This window comes from Cynocephalus volans, chromosome 8 (assembly GCF_027409185.1).
Source record: "Cynocephalus volans isolate mCynVol1 chromosome 8, mCynVol1.pri, whole genome shotgun sequence".
Taxonomy (NCBI): domain Eukaryota; kingdom Metazoa; phylum Chordata; class Mammalia; order Dermoptera; family Cynocephalidae; genus Cynocephalus; species Cynocephalus volans.
This window is the reverse complement of record NC_084467.1, coordinates 18,912,561-18,931,259: the sequence shown is the minus strand read 5'-3', so window position 1 is coordinate 18,931,259 and position 18,699 is coordinate 18,912,561. Positions and strand designations below refer to the sequence as shown.

The 18,699-nt window shown below is 50.3% G+C and overlaps 1 protein-coding gene and 1 long non-coding RNA gene across 2 annotated transcripts in view; one reads left to right on the top strand and one right to left on the bottom strand.

The window, feature by feature from the left end:
• MYOM3 (myomesin 3) overlaps positions 1–18,699 on the top strand; it is a 50,914-nt gene that overhangs the window by 22,965 nt on the left and 9,250 nt on the right. The window contains exons 16-28 of the mRNA XM_063106743.1: positions 2,697–2,871; positions 5,191–5,312; positions 5,699–5,886; positions 5,973–6,099; positions 7,260–7,438; positions 10,328–10,442; positions 11,447–11,603; positions 12,321–12,430; positions 14,058–14,102; positions 14,806–14,942; positions 17,043–17,187; positions 17,343–17,402; positions 17,760–17,827. Coding sequence (XP_062962813.1) covers positions 2,697–2,871; positions 5,191–5,312; positions 5,699–5,886; positions 5,973–6,099; positions 7,260–7,438; positions 10,328–10,442; positions 11,447–11,603; positions 12,321–12,430; positions 14,058–14,102; positions 14,806–14,942; positions 17,043–17,187; positions 17,343–17,402; positions 17,760–17,827 — 1,628 coding nt within the window. The remainder of the gene's footprint in view (positions 1–2,696; positions 2,872–5,190; positions 5,313–5,698; positions 5,887–5,972; positions 6,100–7,259; positions 7,439–10,327; positions 10,443–11,446; positions 11,604–12,320; positions 12,431–14,057; positions 14,103–14,805; positions 14,943–17,042; positions 17,188–17,342; positions 17,403–17,759; positions 17,828–18,699) is intronic.
• The window catches only part of LOC134384927 (uncharacterized), a 43,585-nt gene continuing 37,209 nt past the window's right edge, over positions 12,324–18,699 (bottom strand). Inside the window, exons 2-3 of the long non-coding RNA XR_010024269.1 lie at positions 15,874–16,126; positions 12,324–12,458 (exon numbers count right to left, since the gene is read on the bottom strand). This is a non-coding gene — a long non-coding RNA (uncharacterized LOC134384927). The remainder of the gene's footprint in view (positions 12,459–15,873; positions 16,127–18,699) is intronic.

Below are 18,699 nucleotides of genomic sequence, written 5' to 3'. Positions count from 1 at the left end.
TGTGGGGAGGGAGTGTGCTTACTTCCCTCTCCCTGACCTCTTCTGCCTATCATGAAGCTGCAAAATGACATGATCTCAGGCCTGGCGTCTGCAGACATTGGAAGTCACATATCCCTGGGCAAGAGGCTCAGGGAGGTATGGACATTTTTTCCAGATCAACCATTCACAGGTTACAGAGTCCAACTGGATCCAGCACAGAAGCCATATACGCTTCTGGTCCCTCATTTCTAAAAGTCTTTGACCTGCCCCCTAGATCCCTAGATCCTACTTGTGTGGCCAGAAGTGAGCCTCCTGAGCAGCCCCTGCTCCCTCCCTAGTAGGGGCTGAACTGTCTACCCTGAGCCCTGGCTGCCCAGGCAGAATGCCTCTCATCTGCAGCACAACATGGGGCTGGACAGGTCATTTCCAAGCTGCAAACCTTGCTGTCCTCACCTGCTGAAACCATTGTTCCGAAGGCCCAGGTTACTTCTCCCACCTGCACTCCTTCCTGAGTCTCCCAGCTGCAGCTCCATCCTGGCCCCACTTTTCCAGGGCTCCCTCTCTCCTCTCAGGCCTCTGGATTCTGAGGTTTTTTGATCAGATCTGATCAGAAGGTTCTCTGCAGCTGCATCACCAACTAGTCCTTTAAGGAACCTAGCTGTAGTGCCACCTGTACAAAAAAAGCCTGGTTTGCTACAGGTCCCATTTGGGGATGATTTCAAAGTCCTAGATTTGCTCTGATTCAATGATTTAGAAAAAAATACATACATATATATATGTATATATATATATATATATACACACATATATATATGCATGTGTGTATGTATGTATGTATGTATGTATGTGTGCATATACACTCACAGCAAGTATGAATGGGTTGGTGGGCAAGTGGTATTTTTCTTTAATTCTGGTCTTGTTAATATTTGGGTTTGATTTGAGGCCTGGCCAATGAGCATTTTGTGATTGGCTGAGGGCAGTCTCTGGACCACAAGATCTGTACAATTCAGAGAAGGAGAAGAGAGGAGGGGAGGGAAGGGGAGAAAAATAGAAAAGGCATTTACTCATATTATAAAAGTAAATCTATTCTACGAAAATGAAAAAAATATCAAAAAAGCAAAAGAGAGAAACAGGAAGGAAGGAAAAGAAGGAAAGAAGGAAGGAAAGGAGGGAGGGAGGGAGGGAGCCTAGAAAGCTATGAGCCTCTGGGTGCCTGGATTTCAGGCCTATTGATTACACACATATCAATGCATCATTTTGAAAGTACAGTCAGACCATTTGGAGCACTTTGCATCCTACTTTTAAAAATTAACATTATATTACAAACATTTCCTCAGGTCATGCAATTCTCCTTGAAATGGTGATCTTAGTGTCCCTACACTGGATACCCTCAGCTCAAGTTCCTGCCCTTAGGGTCTCTTCTGCAGGAGGGGACCCTGAGTAGTCTCCCTCCAGCCTCTCCCCTCCACCCAGCTCGCACTCACTGCCACATTCTCTTCAATTCCAGAGGTTGAAGTTGCTGACAAGAACTTCCTGAGCTTGGGACTTCAAATCTATTTCTCAGTACCTGTTCCAGGCAGAGTGTAGTGCCTGGCTCAGAGCTGGCACTCCATAAATGCTGGGTTTATGTTGAATAGGTTTTTCTATTGATTTGGGGGCACTTGGAACATGAGGAGAGGTGTCCAGAAGGAAAATGGAAGATGAGGCTCTGGAATTCAGGAGAGAGCGTGGGGAGGCCTGCAGGGAGGTAAGGGTTGAAGGCATGAGATAAGCAGGACCTTCAGGAATAAGAGGAGAGGAGAAACATGGTGCAGGCCAGTGAACAAAAGGGTGGAGAAGTCTCATATTTGGGGGCAAAAGGAAGAAGGGGAGCCACTAAAGGATTTAGCAGACAGTTTGAGAAGAGAGAATTAGGAATATCATGTCCCTGCCATCCATCCATCCAACCATTTATCCACCTAATCATCTATCTATCCATCCATCCATCCATCCAACCATCCAACCATTCATCCATCCAACTATCCATCCATCCATCCATCCAACCATGCATCCATCCATCCAATCACCCATTCATTCATCCAATCATTTATCCACCCAACCATCCAATCGCTCATCCATCCAATTATCCATCCATCCAACCATTTATCCATCCATCCATTCATACAAACATAAATACATCCAACAGTTCATCCAACCATCCATCCATCCAACCATTTATCCATCCATTCATCCATCCATCCATTCATCCATCCATCCATTCATCCATCCATCTCATTCATCTATCCATTTAACAAATTATGGAAGCCCCTAACTGAAGGAGCTTAGTCTCAGGGAGCCATAAAAGTCAGTAGAAAGGTTTCAAGGAAAGAAATCAAGTTTTCTTGAAGTCAAAGATAAGGACTGAGGAAAGCTGTCAGATTTAGTGACTTCTGAGTGAGAGATAGATTGAAAGGGTAAATGAGTGAGGGCTTTAGTGCTTGAGTGAGGAAGCAAAGATACTTGTAGCTAAGAGGAGAGATGATTTTTAGTATACAATAATCTGGGGCACACTTCTGAGCCTGGGACAGAGTTGCCCCAAGCCCCCAGGTATGTCTGGAATTCGTGCATGCTCTTGATTGCTCTGGGGGCTCCTCCCTGCCTCTCCCCTCTCCTCCCCCTCCCCAGTCTATGAGCTGTGTAACCCAGCATCCTCACTCAACCACGTTTCTATTTTTTAGCTACTCTCCCTCCTCCAACACAAGTTCAAGCTTTCCGAGACACACAGACCTCTGTCTGCCTGACCTGGGATCCTGTGGAAGGTGGCCCAGAGCTCCTGGGTTATTACATCTACTCCCGGGAGGTGGGATCATCTGAGTGGCAAACAGTTAACAACAAGCCCATCCAGGACAACAGGTAAGTCTGTATCACCCCTCCCTGCACCAGGGCACTCTCAAAAGAGGGGCCATAATAATAATGACATTTACCATTTCACAGAATTTATCCTGGGCCAGGCACTGTTCTAAGCTCTTTCATATACCAGGTCATCTAGTTCTAACTGCAATCCTATGGGCTTAGGACTATTGTCTTTATTATCATTTTACAGATGAAGAAAGTGAGGCACAGAGTGGTTAAATAACTTGCCCAAACCCTCAAAGCTAGTAACTGGGATTTGAACCCATATGGTCCTTTTTTTGACAAACATTTGCTGGGGACGTGCTATTTGCTGGGCTCCATGGATAGAGGTGACTGTGATGAGGACTTGTCCCTCCAGGAGCTTAGAGAGAGAGGAAGAGGGGTACAGAGCAGTTGGAGGCGAGCCAGGAAGACCTGGTTCAGGCTCCATCCCCACCCCCACTCTCCCAGTGCCCTGCACAGGAGACTCGCCCTCTCTGAGCCTCAGTTCCCTCCTGTAAACTGGGAGAGTGGGACCACACTCCTGTCCTCTTCGTTTTCCAACTTCGACTCTGTTCTGAGGCTCCCTCCTACCCTGTGGCCCTCAAAGACCCTCGTCCTTGCAGGCAGTGAGTCTTGTGGCTTCTGGGCTCATGACATCTCGATATTGAGGCTCTGCAGGGTAGGGGGTTTAGGGGATGATACTCTCCCTCCTTTCCATCGAAAGACTGCCCAGGCCCCAAGCACACCTGGCTAGACTCCCCTCACCCTCAGCCATGAGCCCCAAGGTCATCTCACCCAGAAAAAGGAAGCCTCTGTGCCCTGTTGGTCTTTGGTGCCTCACAGTCAGCTGCCAGGAGTAACTCATAACCTGTTACTGATAAGAGATAAAGTTCCCAAGTCACAGAATAACCACGTTTTTGACCAATTAGCTCAGTCAAGGTTATCCCTAGAAAAAGACCTCTCCCCCCACTCGCATTTGGATGTGCTTCTCTGAGGGAGGGTCGGCATGAAGGAAGCAGCATGGCCAGGGAATGTGTCACACAAGGCACAGGGCGTGTTCCTCTGGCATGTCCAGGGAACTTGTTACACATGTGCATGCCGTCTATTACATGGGTCATGCCTGGAAGGAGGCTAAACCCTGCAGCCCAGAAGCTGGCGTGTGGGGTGACGGCATAAAGGGAACTCAGTTGGTCCAGTTCACTGCCGAACCACCAGACCCCACAGAGCCTGGCTCACAGGAGTGAATGAATGAATGGATGGATGGATGGTGAGTGGGCGGACCCTGCACTGACACTCAGGAGACCTATCTCTGGTTGGGCTCAGTCCCTAACTGGCTGTGTGTTCTTGGCACATCTCCCTCCTCCTGTGGGGACACTTCCCTACCTGTATCATGAGGAACCTGGACAGTCTGGTCCACAAGGGCCCCGCCAGCATTCCAACATTCAACACTTTATTCTCATCTCCAAAATAGGGATAAGTAACAGTGCCTTCCTCACAGGTATTGTGACAAGCACCTGGCTAATGTAGGTAAAGTGAGCACTAGACAAGCGACAAGCGCATGTGGCTACCGTCACTCTCACCACTGTCGTCTGTTGCCAACAGAGGCTGGTCTGGGGAGTCTCCCCCAACCTCACCTGTTCAGGTGCTGCCTGACCATCATCCCCCTGAAAGCTCCCCCACCCCCATAAAGGCATGTTCCCCTTTAGATTTGCATGTCCCTGAGCAGGGAGCTCGACACGGTCATCCACCAACACCTGGTGTCATTTAAGTCCTCGGGACTCCTCCTGCAGATCAAGATTTGCCACAGGAAAATGTTGATAAATGAAAAGGGAGAAAGAGGTCCACAATTTGGATGTTGTCAAAAAAGGAAAGGACGAGAAGGACACTTTCCTCTCAGCCAGAGTGTCCTCATACATCTCTGGATGACAATTCTCTTCAGGGTCTTTAAAAGGACTCCGAGGTTTTGAATCACAGCTTTCATGCAGATAAAACAGCCACTTGTTCATTTTCAAGGACAAAGTCCTGAAGATGTGCCATGTAGCGCTGGCTCAGGGTTAGCTGCCTTTGCCTTAAATTGGCACCTTTTCCAGCATATTTGCCCTTTAGTGGTGGCTCCAGCAACGCAAACATCCTTTCAAACCTTAAGAACTGCATCCTCCATGATACCATCTCAGGCACCACTATGGGGTCAGGGCCAATATTTTTAGGTAAGAACTGGCCTAGGACCTCCAAATCCTATCATGCTGGGGGCCACTTGTCCCACAAGGTTGTTCTAGAAAGTTCAGGAGTGTCTCCAGCTATTGGGCCAATCCTGCAGGCTGCATATTTCTCGCCCAGGTTTACGGTTCCCGGGCTGAGGACAGGGAAGGATTACGAGTTTTGCTTCAGGTCAGTCAGCGAGGCCGGGGTAGGTGAGAGCTCAGCCGCCACAGAACCCATCAGGGTCAAGCAGGCTCTGGGTAAGTCCAAGGGCAGGTGCAGCCTGTGAGCCCCTGGGTGGAGGCAGCCCTGGGCTGGGCAGAGGGCTGAAGACTTACAGACCACATCTTGAGGGGTCCGATCCCAGCAGCCAGTGGGGCATAAGCCCCGGCAGAGAACTGGAGCTGACTCTGACCACCCTTTCCTTTGGGGAGGAAGTCACGATGGCCTGCAGCCATGGGATGGGGCCCAGTCAGCTCTAGGGGGTAGGCTCCAAAACCTGAAGCCCAGGTGCCTTCTGGGGGGCAGATGCTGTGGGCTCAGGAGTACCCCCTGGAGCACGGTGGGCACCCATAGGGGAGGCTGGTTGGCTCACCCAGGGCCCCCTGCCCAACCTAGCTGCCCTCATCTCCTTGCCTCCCTGTAGCTACCCCATCTGCCCCGTATGGTTTTGTCCTCCTCAACTGCGGGAAAAATGAAATGGTCATTGGATGGAAACCCCCCAAGCGTCGTGGAGGTGGCAAGATCCTGGGCTACTTCCTGGATCAGCATGACTCAGAGGAGCTGGACTGGCACCCGGTCAACCAGCAGCCCATCCCAGCCCGGGTCTACAAGGTACCCCTTCTCTCCCCTGCGGCTGCACCTCCTCCCCCACCCTTCCCCAGCCTCGGCCTTCACAGTCTGTGTTCTTGCTCTTCAAGGTCAGCGACCTTCATGAAGGCCACTTCTATGAGTTCCGTGCCCGGGCAGCCAACTGGGCAGGTGTTGGCGAGCTGTCGGAGCCCAGCAGCCTGTTTGAGTGCAAAGAGTGGACGATGCCCCAGCCAGGTGAGAGACCCAGAGGCCTGACGTCCAGCACCTGCCCACCTTCCCTCCCCAAATTTAACCGGTGAGATGAACACCACCATTCTGTCTATGCATGCAGGCTTGCTCTGTTGGTCCCAGACCCAAGACCCCTGACTCTTCCACAGCTGGCCCTGTAATCCCTAACACAGACTGAGTGTTAACCCTGCCTTAGAGGACTCCTGGCCCGGGCCATCAACTAGCCCCATACAAGCCATCCCCCAGCTGGACACACCATCTCAGCTCTGATCCTGGCCACAGACTAATCTCAAACCCCAAAGGCACACCACTAGGTGACCAACTCATCCCAGTTTGCCCCAGACTTTCCCAGTTTACCACTGAAAGTCCCACATCCCAGGAACCCCCTCGGTCCTGGGCAAACAGGGACAGTTGGTCACCCTAAGCACTGCTCCCCCGACCACATAAGCTTTCTCACAAACGAACCCCTCACCTTCCCCGGGGAAGGAGCAATCACAACCTCCCATTACTCTGTTCAGCTCAGTTCTGTTTTCTACACAAATCTTTACGCAAGTGGCAGATAATGACAGTGCGTGCCACTTTGGACAACAACAATTATAAACAGCTACTATTTATTGGGTATTTACATTGTCCCAGACAGTTTTCCATAAGTTATCTCACTATTGCTCACAACAGCACTAGAACTATTACTATCCCCATTTTACAGATGAGGAGACAGGAACATAGAGGTTAAGTAACTTGCCCAGAGGCCCGATGGCTACCAAGGGTGGAGCCAGGACATGAATCCCAGTGGTCCAATTCTGGAGGCCAAACCCTTACCCCTTTCACTAAACACTGAGACGGCAAAGACTTCAGAAGGATTAATGTTGTCTGGGATGGGGTTAGAAGGTCAGAGAAGCTTCCAGAAGGAGGGGATGCTGAGCACTTTTTGAAGAGTTGACCCTATTTCAGGCCCAGAGCCAAGCTTTGTCATGAAGCCAAGGCCAGCCAGCTCTCCACTCTACCCAGGGTGGGCACTCCAGGAGTGCCTGTGATTGACAGACTCACAAGCTTGCTGACTGCCCACTCAGCTTGCTGCCTGTCTGTACAGCTGGCCAGCTGGCTGTCTGGCTTGTTGCCTGGCTGCCTGACTCCAACATCTCTGCCCGATCTCTCATCTCCCACAGGCCCCCCGTACGACGTGCGGGTGTCTGAGGTGCGGGCCACCTCCCTGATGCTGCAGTGGGAGCCCCCGCTGTACACCGGGGCCGGGCCGGTCACGGGCTACCGCATCAGTTTCCAGGAGGAAGGCTCTGACCAGTGGAAGCCAGTCACTGCAGACCCCATCTCTGGCACCCACCTGAGGGTGAGTACCCTGCCCCTTCATCTTCTAACCAGCCCTTAGCCTTCTCTGTCACTGGACATGGCAGAAGCACAGAACATCAAAGCTGGAACAACCCTCAGAGATCTCTACCTTCACTAATGGCAGCAGAGGACCAGAGGGAGAGAAAGACTTACCTAGCGTCACACAGCAAGTTGGAAGTAGGTCTGGCTGGTTGGTGGCCTTACCCTGCTCCATGTGAGGCAGACTCCTCCCTAAAACTCACGTGATAGTCAGACAAGTATATCAGCATTTGGATATGCATATTCCTTGACCCAGGAATCCTGCTTCTAGGGTTGAATGGTAGAGAAATAATTAGACAACTGTGCAAAGACCTAAGCACAATGACCCTCATCGTAGCATTTTCTGTAATCGCAAAAGATGAAAACAACTTAAATGTCCATCGGTAGGGGGTTATCTAAATTAATCATGGTGTATCCTTAAAGTGGAATCCTGTGCCGGGTAGTATAAATAATAAGGCAGTTTAAGGAGTGAGATAGTGTAAAGAGCAGCAATAATATAAAGAGAGAGGCAGGCCTACATATATGTATTGACATGAAAATAGATCCATCATATGTGGCTAAGAAAAACGAAGCGGCATGGAACAGGATATTTATGTTAGATAGCATACAATATATATAAACCATCATACATGCAATATGTGTTTCTTAACTTAAATGAGGAGAAAACTCTGAAGTCCTTGGACGGATAAGACATCTCGCAGAATCCTTGGTCAGATTCCCCTGTGGTGGTTTTAACGTCCACACACACAGAGGAAGGAGCAGCTCCGATGGTCCTCTCCTTGGCTTAACAAAGAGAGCTCACAAATATTCACACGTGTCAGAAGACACAGGTGTCACTTGAGGCATTCTCAGCAGACACAAGTTACTAACTTAGTCGATCAGAATTACGGACTTCCAGGCCACTGAAGGCCTCCTTCACAGGCCATGGCGTCCATCCCTGAAGCCAGGGGTCTCACGGCCTCCTTTGTTTAAGGAACGTTTGTAAGGACAGTTCTGCCATGTGGACTAGGATTCAATTTCTGCAGCTCTAGGGAAAGAGGGAAAATTTCCTCCAACCCATTTTGCTGTCTTCTCCTAGTGGGCAGGAGGGTGTGTGGATTTCAAGACTATTCAGTAGCATTCCATTAGGGAACACCCAGAGAAAAAAGCAGGCAGGCTCAAGAAGCCCAAAGCAATGTGGGACGAATGAGATACTAACACGTAGACTAACAAGTGGCTTCTACCAAATTGTTCATTCTGGTCCTCTCTTGGGGCAGGACTGCCAGGGGAGCTTCAATCCTTCATTTCATATTCCTCTCTGTTGTTTTAAATTTTTCCCAACAAGCATGTATTTCTTTTAGAATAAAAAAAAATTAAAACTTTAATTTTGTAAAAATAAAATTAAAGCCACCTAAGACAGAATCGGGGAGGACAAGCCTTGGCCAGTGGAATCCTGAGATTCTGCAGAGTCTCCACTTCTGCAGGCCAGTCTCCCTGCAGTAGAGAGTTGGCCAGTGCTGGGCAGCCCAAGAGGGCCCCAAGCGATGGATGGCCTCTCCACCTCTGCATATAGGTTGGCCCAGGCCAGAGTGGGACAGCCTCAGTGACCTGGCACCAGTTTCTGCGTGTGGATGGCTGGCTGCCTGCCATTCACTCAGTCATTTACTCAACACCTCTTGACACCTACTTAGTGCCAGGTCTGGACCAGGTCCTAGACATCAAAAGCTAAATAAGTCACAGTCGCTGGGTAATAGGCAATCACAATACTGTGTGATAAATGCTGCAAGGGAGGGGATCCGAGGAATTCTGAGATCTCAAAGGACAAAGGTCAGAGACACTTCCTGGAATCCCGGCATGGGCCAGAGCTGAGTGGTGAAGTGTGAGCTGGAGTCAGCAAGGCCAAGGACGGGAGGGCATTACAGGCCAAGGGCTGGGCCAGGGCAAAGGCAGGGAGGCGCAAAACGACGTGATGCTTGTGGGGACCCCGAGGGAGCCATGGAGTGACAGGGACATAGTGGAGTATGAAGGCAGGAGCTAAGGCCAGAATGGAAGACTTGAGGGAATAAATCTCAAAACCAGAGCTTGACCCTGAAGGCCACCAAAAGATTTAAGCATAATCAGACTGGCAGAGGGAGGGAGAGATTGGGGAAGAAGGGTCCAGAGGCAGAAACACCATTTAGGAGACGTGGACTAGGGCTGGCTCATGGCTTACTCGGAAGAGTGCGGTGCTGATGACACCAAGGCCCCGGGTTTGGATCCCATATAGGGATGGCCGGTTAGCTCACTGGCTGAGCGTGGTGCTGACAACACCAAGTCAGGGGTTAAGATCCCCTTACCGGTCATCTTAAAAAAAAATAAAAAGGAGACGTGGACTATTCAAGGAGGAGAAATCAGGCTTCTATCAAGGCCACGGCTGGGACACAGAGGGGAGCGGCCACATTCCAGAAACATTAGGGAAAAAAAGTGGGCAGAACTTGGTGGTTGGAGGGGGAGAGCTCAAGAAAAGGGTGTCAGAGGCGACCATCCCCTGGCCTTTTTTGGGGGCGGTGGGTGGACAGTGGTATCATGTAGAGAGATGAGGGACACAGGAAAGGAGGGGTCTTCTTGCTGGGAGGTGGATGATGAGTTAAGCTTCCAGCAGGTAGAGATCCAGGTGCTACATACCTGGGAGGTAATCCAGGTGACAGGCCCATTAAAAAGTTTGAACTCGTGGTCTGGAACTCAGGACAGGGATGTGCTCCTTGGCTGTCCCCACCCAGCAGGGCAGCCTGTGCCCTCCTGGAGGTTCCCCAGACCCCAGGGTTCCTGCAGCCAGGATTTCAGGAAGGATGAATCTGCTGTCCTCAGTGCTCGCTCCTGTCCCCACCCCCAGGTGTCCAACTTGCAGCCCGGAAAGAGTTATGTGTTCCAGGTACAGGCCATGAATTCAGCTGGTCTGGGACAGCCGTCCATGCCTACTGACCCAGTGCTCCTGGAGGACAAGCCAGGTAGGGGTGGCCAGTGGGAGCCAGAGGGAGCCGGTGGGAGCTGGGGCACCACTGCTCGGAACTCAGAGGGGATTGGGGGAAGCAGGAGGGCCCACAGCAGAAGGACAGGATCTGCCAGCCCTTCTCGCGTCTCCTCACTTCCTCCAGCTCTACCCTTCCCTTCTTGCCTGTTTCTCTTGCCTTCCCCACCCCCATTCATTTCTGTGGGACCCCAAGATAGATGCATATCTTTTCCACATGATTTGGTGGGATCTTCCTTTCATATCCCACATTCATAAATGCATACAACTCTATAGATATTCAAAATGACCCCAGCTCCATCTTAGATACCACACCTGGCCCTGCCTGTCTTGCAGTCACAGCTCCTGAGGTCCCTCCTGCTACATGCCAGATGCTCTGCTAGGTTCTCCCACTTCCCAGCCCTCCAACAAGCCCCCGAGGGAGGGGTCATTGTCCCCACATTAGATGATTTTATTATAGCTCAGAGACATTAAATGATGAGGTCACCCAGCTAATGTATGACAGAATCACTCAGCTCTCCTAACTATAAAGCACATTCTCTTTCTGTTCTTTTAACTATTCATTCATTCGTCAAATATTTGGTGATGCTCACATTGCGCTGGAGATACAGGAGTTAATGAGAAAGTAGGGTCCCTGCTCCAGCGTATGGGAGGTGGGGGGAGCAGATGGACAGTAAACAAGTAAACATCTAGGTGAAGAAGGCGATTTAAGATATTGATAAGTGCTATAAGGGAAATAAAACAAGCTGATAGTGGGGTGTGGTTACCTTAGCCAGGGCAGTCAGGGAGGGCCTCTCTGAGGAGGTGACATTTGAGTGAGAAAGAGCCAGATCATGCAAGGCCTTGGAGGCCACCGCGAGGCGTCTGGGTTTATTATTTTATTCAAGTGCAGGGGGCAATCCCTGGAGGGTTTAAGCAGGGGAGGGGCTGACCTGGCTTATTATTTATAAATGTCCGGTGCCCTCCTTTGGATCTTTCCCTCAGATGCCCGGGAAATCGAGGTTGGTGTGGATGAAGAGGGCTTTATCTACTTGGCTTTTGAGGCCCCTGAGGCCCCCGACTCCTCAGAGTTTCAGTGGTCCAAAGACTACAAGGGTCCGCCAGACCCCCAGAGGGTCCAGATCGAGGATGGACTTAACAAGTAAGTGAGGGGAGAGGAGGAGGCCCGACCACTCAACAGGACCCCAAAGACGGGTTGGCAAAAGCTCATGGGTGAGACCCCACGGTGGGTTGGAAGGGGCTGCCTGGTCGCTCCCTGAGCATGAAGACCACCACCTTAGGGAGAGGTGAGGGGGAGTGCATTGAAGGGGCTGACACGGCCACAGTCTTCTGGAGATTCTTTTTCTGGAAGGAACTGTGTGTGCCTCTGCCTCGGTGCCTCCATAGAGATGCTCAGGACTCAGTTTGTAGCCTGGGTGCCAGGGGCTTGCTCTTGCAAGTTCTCTGGGCTCAGCTTCCTCATCTGTAAAATGAAGGGTTGGACCAGATGACCACAAGGTCCACAGTCTCCACAGTCAGATGTCCCCATGTCTTACTCCTCCTCCCCCAGCAGCTCGTGGCCTCGGCTCTGCCCAGCAGGAGATAGAGTTGACGCCTCCAGCCCTGGAGGAAGACAGGGCAGTACAGGCAGTGAGCAGACCCTGTGCCAGACAGCTGGCTAATGGGGGCACTGAAGATGTCAGGCCAGAGGGGACCCACCGGGGGGGGTGCAAGGAGGCTGCTGCCCCTGCTTCCTGGCTTGGCCAGGGTCTGGGGTGGGTTGCAGGGCCTCCAGAGCCAAAAGATTCTCCAGCTCCCAGGCCTCCATTGCAAAAGGCCAAGGAGCTCCTCTCAGAGCCTCCACTCTCCTCTCTGCCAGGTCCAAGGTCATCCTGAAAGATCCCGGCCTTGAGGATCTGGGCACCTACTCAGTGGTAGTCACCGATGCTGATGAGGACATCTCAGCAAGCCACACGCTGACCGAGGAAGGTAATGCTCCTGCTCCACTGCTACCTCCCTGGAGAGACAAACCCAGTCAAGAGTCCCAAACACAAACACCCACAGAGGCCAGAAGCAGCAAGAAAAATGAGTAAAGTGGCATTGTCCACAGAGAAGCAGGTCCTCACCACCCACCTATTCAGTCAATCAATCAATAAATAGCTACTGAGCACCTGCCATATGCAGGTACTGTCCCAGGCCCTGGGGATTTCATCGGTGAACTCAGCAGACAAAAATCCCTGCCTGGTGGAATTCACTTTCTCTTTGTCTCTCTTTCATTTTCCCACTTTTGATAGAGGCAAAGGTACCAGAATTGCTTTGCTTCCTTCTATAGCCTAAGAAAAGCAGCAGTGCACGTGTGATGATAAATTGTAAATGGCCTTTGGTCTGAGAAGTGAGGATGAGGACAGGGAGTGGTGGAGACTGGCAAACCAGAATGGGTGCCATGTCTACAGGGTCATCACCTTCAGTGAATTGAACCAGACCGAAACCGAGGCCAATGACTGATGAGACTCAAACTCTGCTGTCCCTGTAGCAACTGGGACAGCCCCTGCCCATTGTCTTCCCTGTTCATTGCACAGCAGGGCCCCCTCTGATTTTTTTCTTTTCTTTCCTTTTTTTTTTTTTTTTTTTTTTTGTGGCTGCCCGGTACAGGGATCGAACCCTGGACCTTGGTTTTATTACCTCCTTTGATTTTGTTAAGAAGTAAAAGCCAGAGAGACCTGGGTTCCAATTTCAGTTTCATAATTCGCTGGCTCTTTGACCATGGCCAAGTCATATCACCTCCCTGGGCCTGTTTCCTCATCTACAAAGAGGAATTATAATCCCTGAATTATGACACAACTGAAACAATGTTTTATGCAGATACAATTAGATGCCTCTATGCAAACTAAAGCCATACACAAAAGTGTGGGATTTAGGGGGTTTTCTTGACTGGAGGTTTGCCTTGAGTCCAGACTTATCATGCTAAGGACTCTAGGGCTTACAAGGGAAAATGAGGCATGAGCTCTGCCAATTCATCCCTGCAACACATATTTATTGATCAACAGCTATGTGCCAGGCATTCATGTAGGTCCAGAGCTCACCCTTGCAGGATAGACAAACCTAACATAAGGAAGCAGTCAGCACATGAGACAACACTCTGTAGAGCAGCCCTAGAGACTTCTGAACTGGAGTGCTCGGTATGTGGTCCAGACCCTCAGATACCAGGGCAGCATGTTGCGGTGGGTTAACAACAGGCTCTGGCATTGGTGGGCCTGGAAAGGCCTGAAGGTGGACAGCACAGCATTGTGTGAGGACTAGTGAGCTCATGCAGAGCTTAGCACATAGTAGGTGCTCCTCTGGGGAGATGGGACTGGATCTAGGCTTTACAGAACAGGGATAATACATAATCTCAGGGTGGCCAGCCGCAGCTCCATCATCTCCCTCGGTGCCCCAGGCCCAAGGCTCACAGTGCTCACTCTCAATCCCTGTGGAGCCAAGGGACCCCAAGTTGGGGGGCAGCAGGGTGTCCCTCAAGATTTTCACCCAGCATGGGACCCTAGGATGGCACCCAGGGACCCCACTGGCCTGGATATTTCATATTCTCTGGCTTCTTCCCTGCTCCTCCCTGTCCCAGAGCTGGACAAGCTGAAGAAATTGAGCCACGAGATCAGAAACCCAGGTAAGCAGTACAAGCTGCTGCCAGCCTTGTACAGCTCCCGTTGGGTCCATTCAAATGTCCTGGGCAGAAGTGAGTCAAGCCAAGAGCCAGAAAATAACCTGGGGGCGGGGGGCAGAGGATGCGGAGTCACAGGGCTGGAGGGTCAGAGACATGGAAGTCCATGAGAGAGAAGAGGAGAGCCAGCAGGGGGTTCAGAGGGTACAAGGAAGGAAATGTGGGTGGTTTCTTCTTCCTATAATTATTAACACTGGCTCTTTAGTCATTTGGATTTCGGGCCATCTAAACCTCCGCTTCCCTCCATTGGCTGGGAAGGTGTGTGCAGTCCCTGGAGCAGGGGTCACAAACTTGGCTGCATGTTAGACTCACCCTGGGAGCTTTCCAAAAAAGCCCAGGCCATGCCCCAGACAAACATGAGTCTCTGAGGGCAGAGCCAAGACACTAGTGCTTTTGAAAGTCCTCCAGGGTCTGAGGCCAGGTTGAGCACCATGGCCCCAGAGCCCTTGTCAGAGGAAATGCTTCACTGAGTTTAATTAAATCTAGAGTGAGCATGCAGAAAACCTTCCACAGACCCCCTCAACAGACATGTCTCCTTCAGGCTCTCCAAGGGTTTTGCATGTCAAACGCATGCGCTCATGGTGGCGCTGGCTGGGAGTGGGGAGGAAGGAGGGTGCCCCAGCCACCTAGATCCTCCTGTGTCTCCCAGTGATCAAACTCATCTCCGGCTGGAACATTGACATCCTCGAGCAAGGGCAGGTGCGGCTTTGGCTGGAAGTAGAAAAGTTATCTCCAGCCGCTGAGCTGCATCTAATCTTCAACGAGAAGGAGATCTTCAGCTCACCGGTAATTGGGTGCTCACAACCCCTAAGTGAAACTCCCCTACCCAGGAGGTGGCCTCACCGGGCAGTGGTTCTCCAAAGGCGGGGGTACTTCCCCCTAGTGGGCATTTCAGAAATAGCTGTGTGCTTTATCTGTCCCAGGGCTGAGGGTGGGGACAGGGACTCCCAGCTTTTAGTGTATGGGAGTGGAGGGTAGATGCCAGCCAATATGAGGGGCATTCCTACAAAGAATTTCCCACACCCCGTACAACTTTCAAATGTCCTGCTAAACATTCTTATGATGAAAAACCTATGTTCATGCTTACAATGATCTAAGCCTAGACCCTCACTCTGTTTTAGGTAAAAACACAAAGTATTTTGTACGATTTTACTATACACCAAATAGAGAGGTTTTATTCTATCAGCCACTTTACCTACGCTCTTTCGTTCATTTTCCTGTTCTTGTACAGAAAAGCTTCTGATCTTTTTGCTTTTCTTCTCTTAAATGCAAACCAATTCATTATAAATCAGTGCAGCATGGGCAAGGTTGTGCCTAAGCATCTACGTATGAGGGTACTTCGAAAAGATCATGGCAGGGCCAGCCCGTGGCTCACTTTGGAGAGTGTGGTGATGATAACACCAAGGCCACGGGTTCAGATCCTATATAGGGATGGCCGGTTGGCTCACTGGCTGAGCGGGGTGCTGACAACACCAAGTCAAGGATTAAGATCCCCTTACCAGGCATCTTAAAAAAAAAAAAAAAAAGATCATGGCAAAATAGAATTAAAAAATGATACGAATCTTCCCACGAACTTTTTGAAGACCCCTTGCCTTCAAATACATATTGTATTCATATTACAGTTAGAGTATTACATTGTTTTTATTTTAAATCATACGTGTAGATATGTTGTATTAGATTAAACCATTATGAGTTGTCAGTATTCAACTGTTTTTACCTGCAAACATGGCAATTTCAATCTCATGAGAGATTCAAACTTGTGATTCGGTCTCATATTGTTTGTGAATTTCATCTCCAGATGGCAAAGTGGCCATCAGAAAATATGTGTTACAGAGAGGGGCGCTGGTTCTGACAGGAGAGGGAGCTCTGGGTAGATGTCAGAAGACTCGTCTTTGCCCCAGTGGGCTGTCTGACGTTGGGCAGGTCTCTTCACCTCTCCATGCCTCCGTTTCTGCATCTGTACAGCAGGGCTGGTTGTCCCAGGATCAGGAGGAACAAACGAGAAAATAAACTTGAAAGCTCTGAATAAAGATTACACAAATATTTGGGGCTGGCCAGTTAGCTCAGTTGGTTAGAGCATGGTGTTATGATGACCATGTTATAATATGACTTTGTTAACACCAAGGTCAAGTGTTTGGATCCCTGTACCCACCAGCTTCCAAAAAAAAAAAGATTACACAATGACTTTGCCACATGGTATAGGAAATGTTATAAAGTCTGAACTCTTAAGTACACAGCTTTGGGACGATCAGTCATCCCTATAATAAAATAAAATTAAATCACTCCCTCTAATCATACATAAAAATAAAACCAGAGGGAATAAGGCACCTAAAGGCAAAACAGGCAGAAAATAAAACTTTAAACCTAAACGTGGAAAATAAAACTTTAAAAATTGTTAGAATATAACAAAGTGTTATATTATACGTGAGTATTAATTCCAGGTAGCAAGTACACAGGAATGTTTTGTTTTGTCTTTGCTTTTGTTTTGGTGGCTGGGCAGTACAGAGACCCAGGCCCTTGACCTTGGTGTTGCACAGGCGATTTTTATATTATCCTTTATACTTTAATGGGCTTATTTTTCTATTAAATTGTGAATGAAGTAGAAAATAACCAAAAATGTGGCACAGTAGGGATTGGGGGCTTATTATTAAATTGTAATTAATTTAAGCAACCAGGGAGTTTTCAGGGTCCAGGTGTGGGGGGGGAGTCTCAGTCTATACATGCAGAAAGGGGTTCCTCAGGGCCCCTTTCCCAGTTTCTGAAGGCTGATAACTCTACACATATCACCCTCCCCCCAAGTTCAACCACACCCTAATGTGTGCTCCACAGACAAGTTCCCAGAATAGAGAAAGTGCAAAAAAGACCCTGGGGGTTTGTTCTCCCCAGAACCGCAAAATCAATTTTGACCGAGAGAAGGGCCTGGTGGAAGTAATCATCCAGAACTTGTCGGAGGATGACAAAGGGACGTATACTGCTCAGCTCCAAGACGGAAAAGCCAAAAACCAGATCACCCTGGCCCTGGTGGATGACGGTCAGCCATGCCCTGCACATCCCGCCCCGCCCTGCACCCTGGCCTCCCCGTGGGCTCTCAGCTCTCTGCTCCGGGGCCTGCTGAGCACCCCCAGTCTTCTGTCCATCTTCTGTCCCTCCCTCAGCTCATGTCAGCCCCTTCCTACATGTTCACAGATTTTGACAAACTTCTGAGGAAGGCAGATGCTAAGAGACGAGACTGGAAGAGAAAACAGGGTAAGAGCTGCTGGGGTGAAATTCAAAAGCCTTGGCCACTGGTCAGTGCTGGAGAACTGCTGGACAGGTGGGTTAATGGCCACCCCGCCCCACCCTCCAGCCCTGGAGGTCCACTGCAATTCGGTCCAGTTCTCTCCCGGTGCCAGAACAAAACAGCACTTGCCTGACCCTGAGACTGAGCGTTTCCTTAAATGTTGAGCCCTAAGCAACCCCTTGCCTCACCCCAGTCCCGCCCTGGTGGGGGCAGCACGTGAGCAGCCAGGGATGGTCAGCCGGCTTCTCCCCGTTCGCCACCAGGTGGCGCCCTGGCCGAGCCTGGCGCGCTGACGTGTGGGCATGTTTGGTTTGCACTCGCAGGTCCCTATTTCGAGGAGCCTTTGCAGTGGAAGATCACGGAGGACTGCCAAGTGCTGCTGACCTGCAAGGCAAGTCCCCACCCTGCTTCCAGCCCTGCCTTCCCAGGCCCGTGGAGCCGGACCTGCAGCTTGTCCCCTCACCCTACCCCCCAACCCCCACACCCCACATTCCGTCCTCTGTGTTTGGCTGAACTCTCACCCGGGAAGTGGCCCCAGGGGGATCAAATTTAACCCGAAAAACAAAGCCACCTTCACAGAGCCCAGGCGGAAGCATGAGTGTGAGGTGCGTCAGTCTTGAGCTGGATCTCCCAGTGGTTCCAGGAAGGGGTTCCATGGGACCGGGCTGCCTGGGAGCCAGCAAAGGGTCTGTACTGGAAGAGGTTTCTCTGTGTTTGTAATTAGCCTTGCCAGACACTGCTCAGTGCCTCGCAGTATTATTTTACTTCATCTGCCTTACAATCATCTGTGAGATAGGCATTATTATCCCCACTTTGTGAATGAAAAAACAGGTAGCGAAATAGCTCAAGACCACAGGGTAAGAGGTAGAGCCCAGGTTTTAACCAAGTCTGTCTGACTCCAAAGCCCAAGGTCCTTCTCAGCACCCTGCAGCCTCATTAGGTGACTGGAGAAGAGCTGGGTGGGGTGGGTACTCCCCCAGAAACATGCATTCAGTGAACTTAAAGCACCTACTATGTGCCAGACACTCTGCAAGGTACTGGGCATGCAAGGATGAAGAAGTGGTCTCCTTAGGCCTCCAGGAGCCCACGGTCCAAGGCAGGATCATTAGAAAACAGCATGTCTCATGCTTGATCCCGATATGTGCAGGAAATCTATTAATCATGATGGGAAGGACACTCTGAGGTGCTTCAAGGAAGTCTTCCTGGAGGAGGTGATATCTGAGTCTTTAAGAAGCAAAGGCATTTATTTTTAAAAATAGAGTA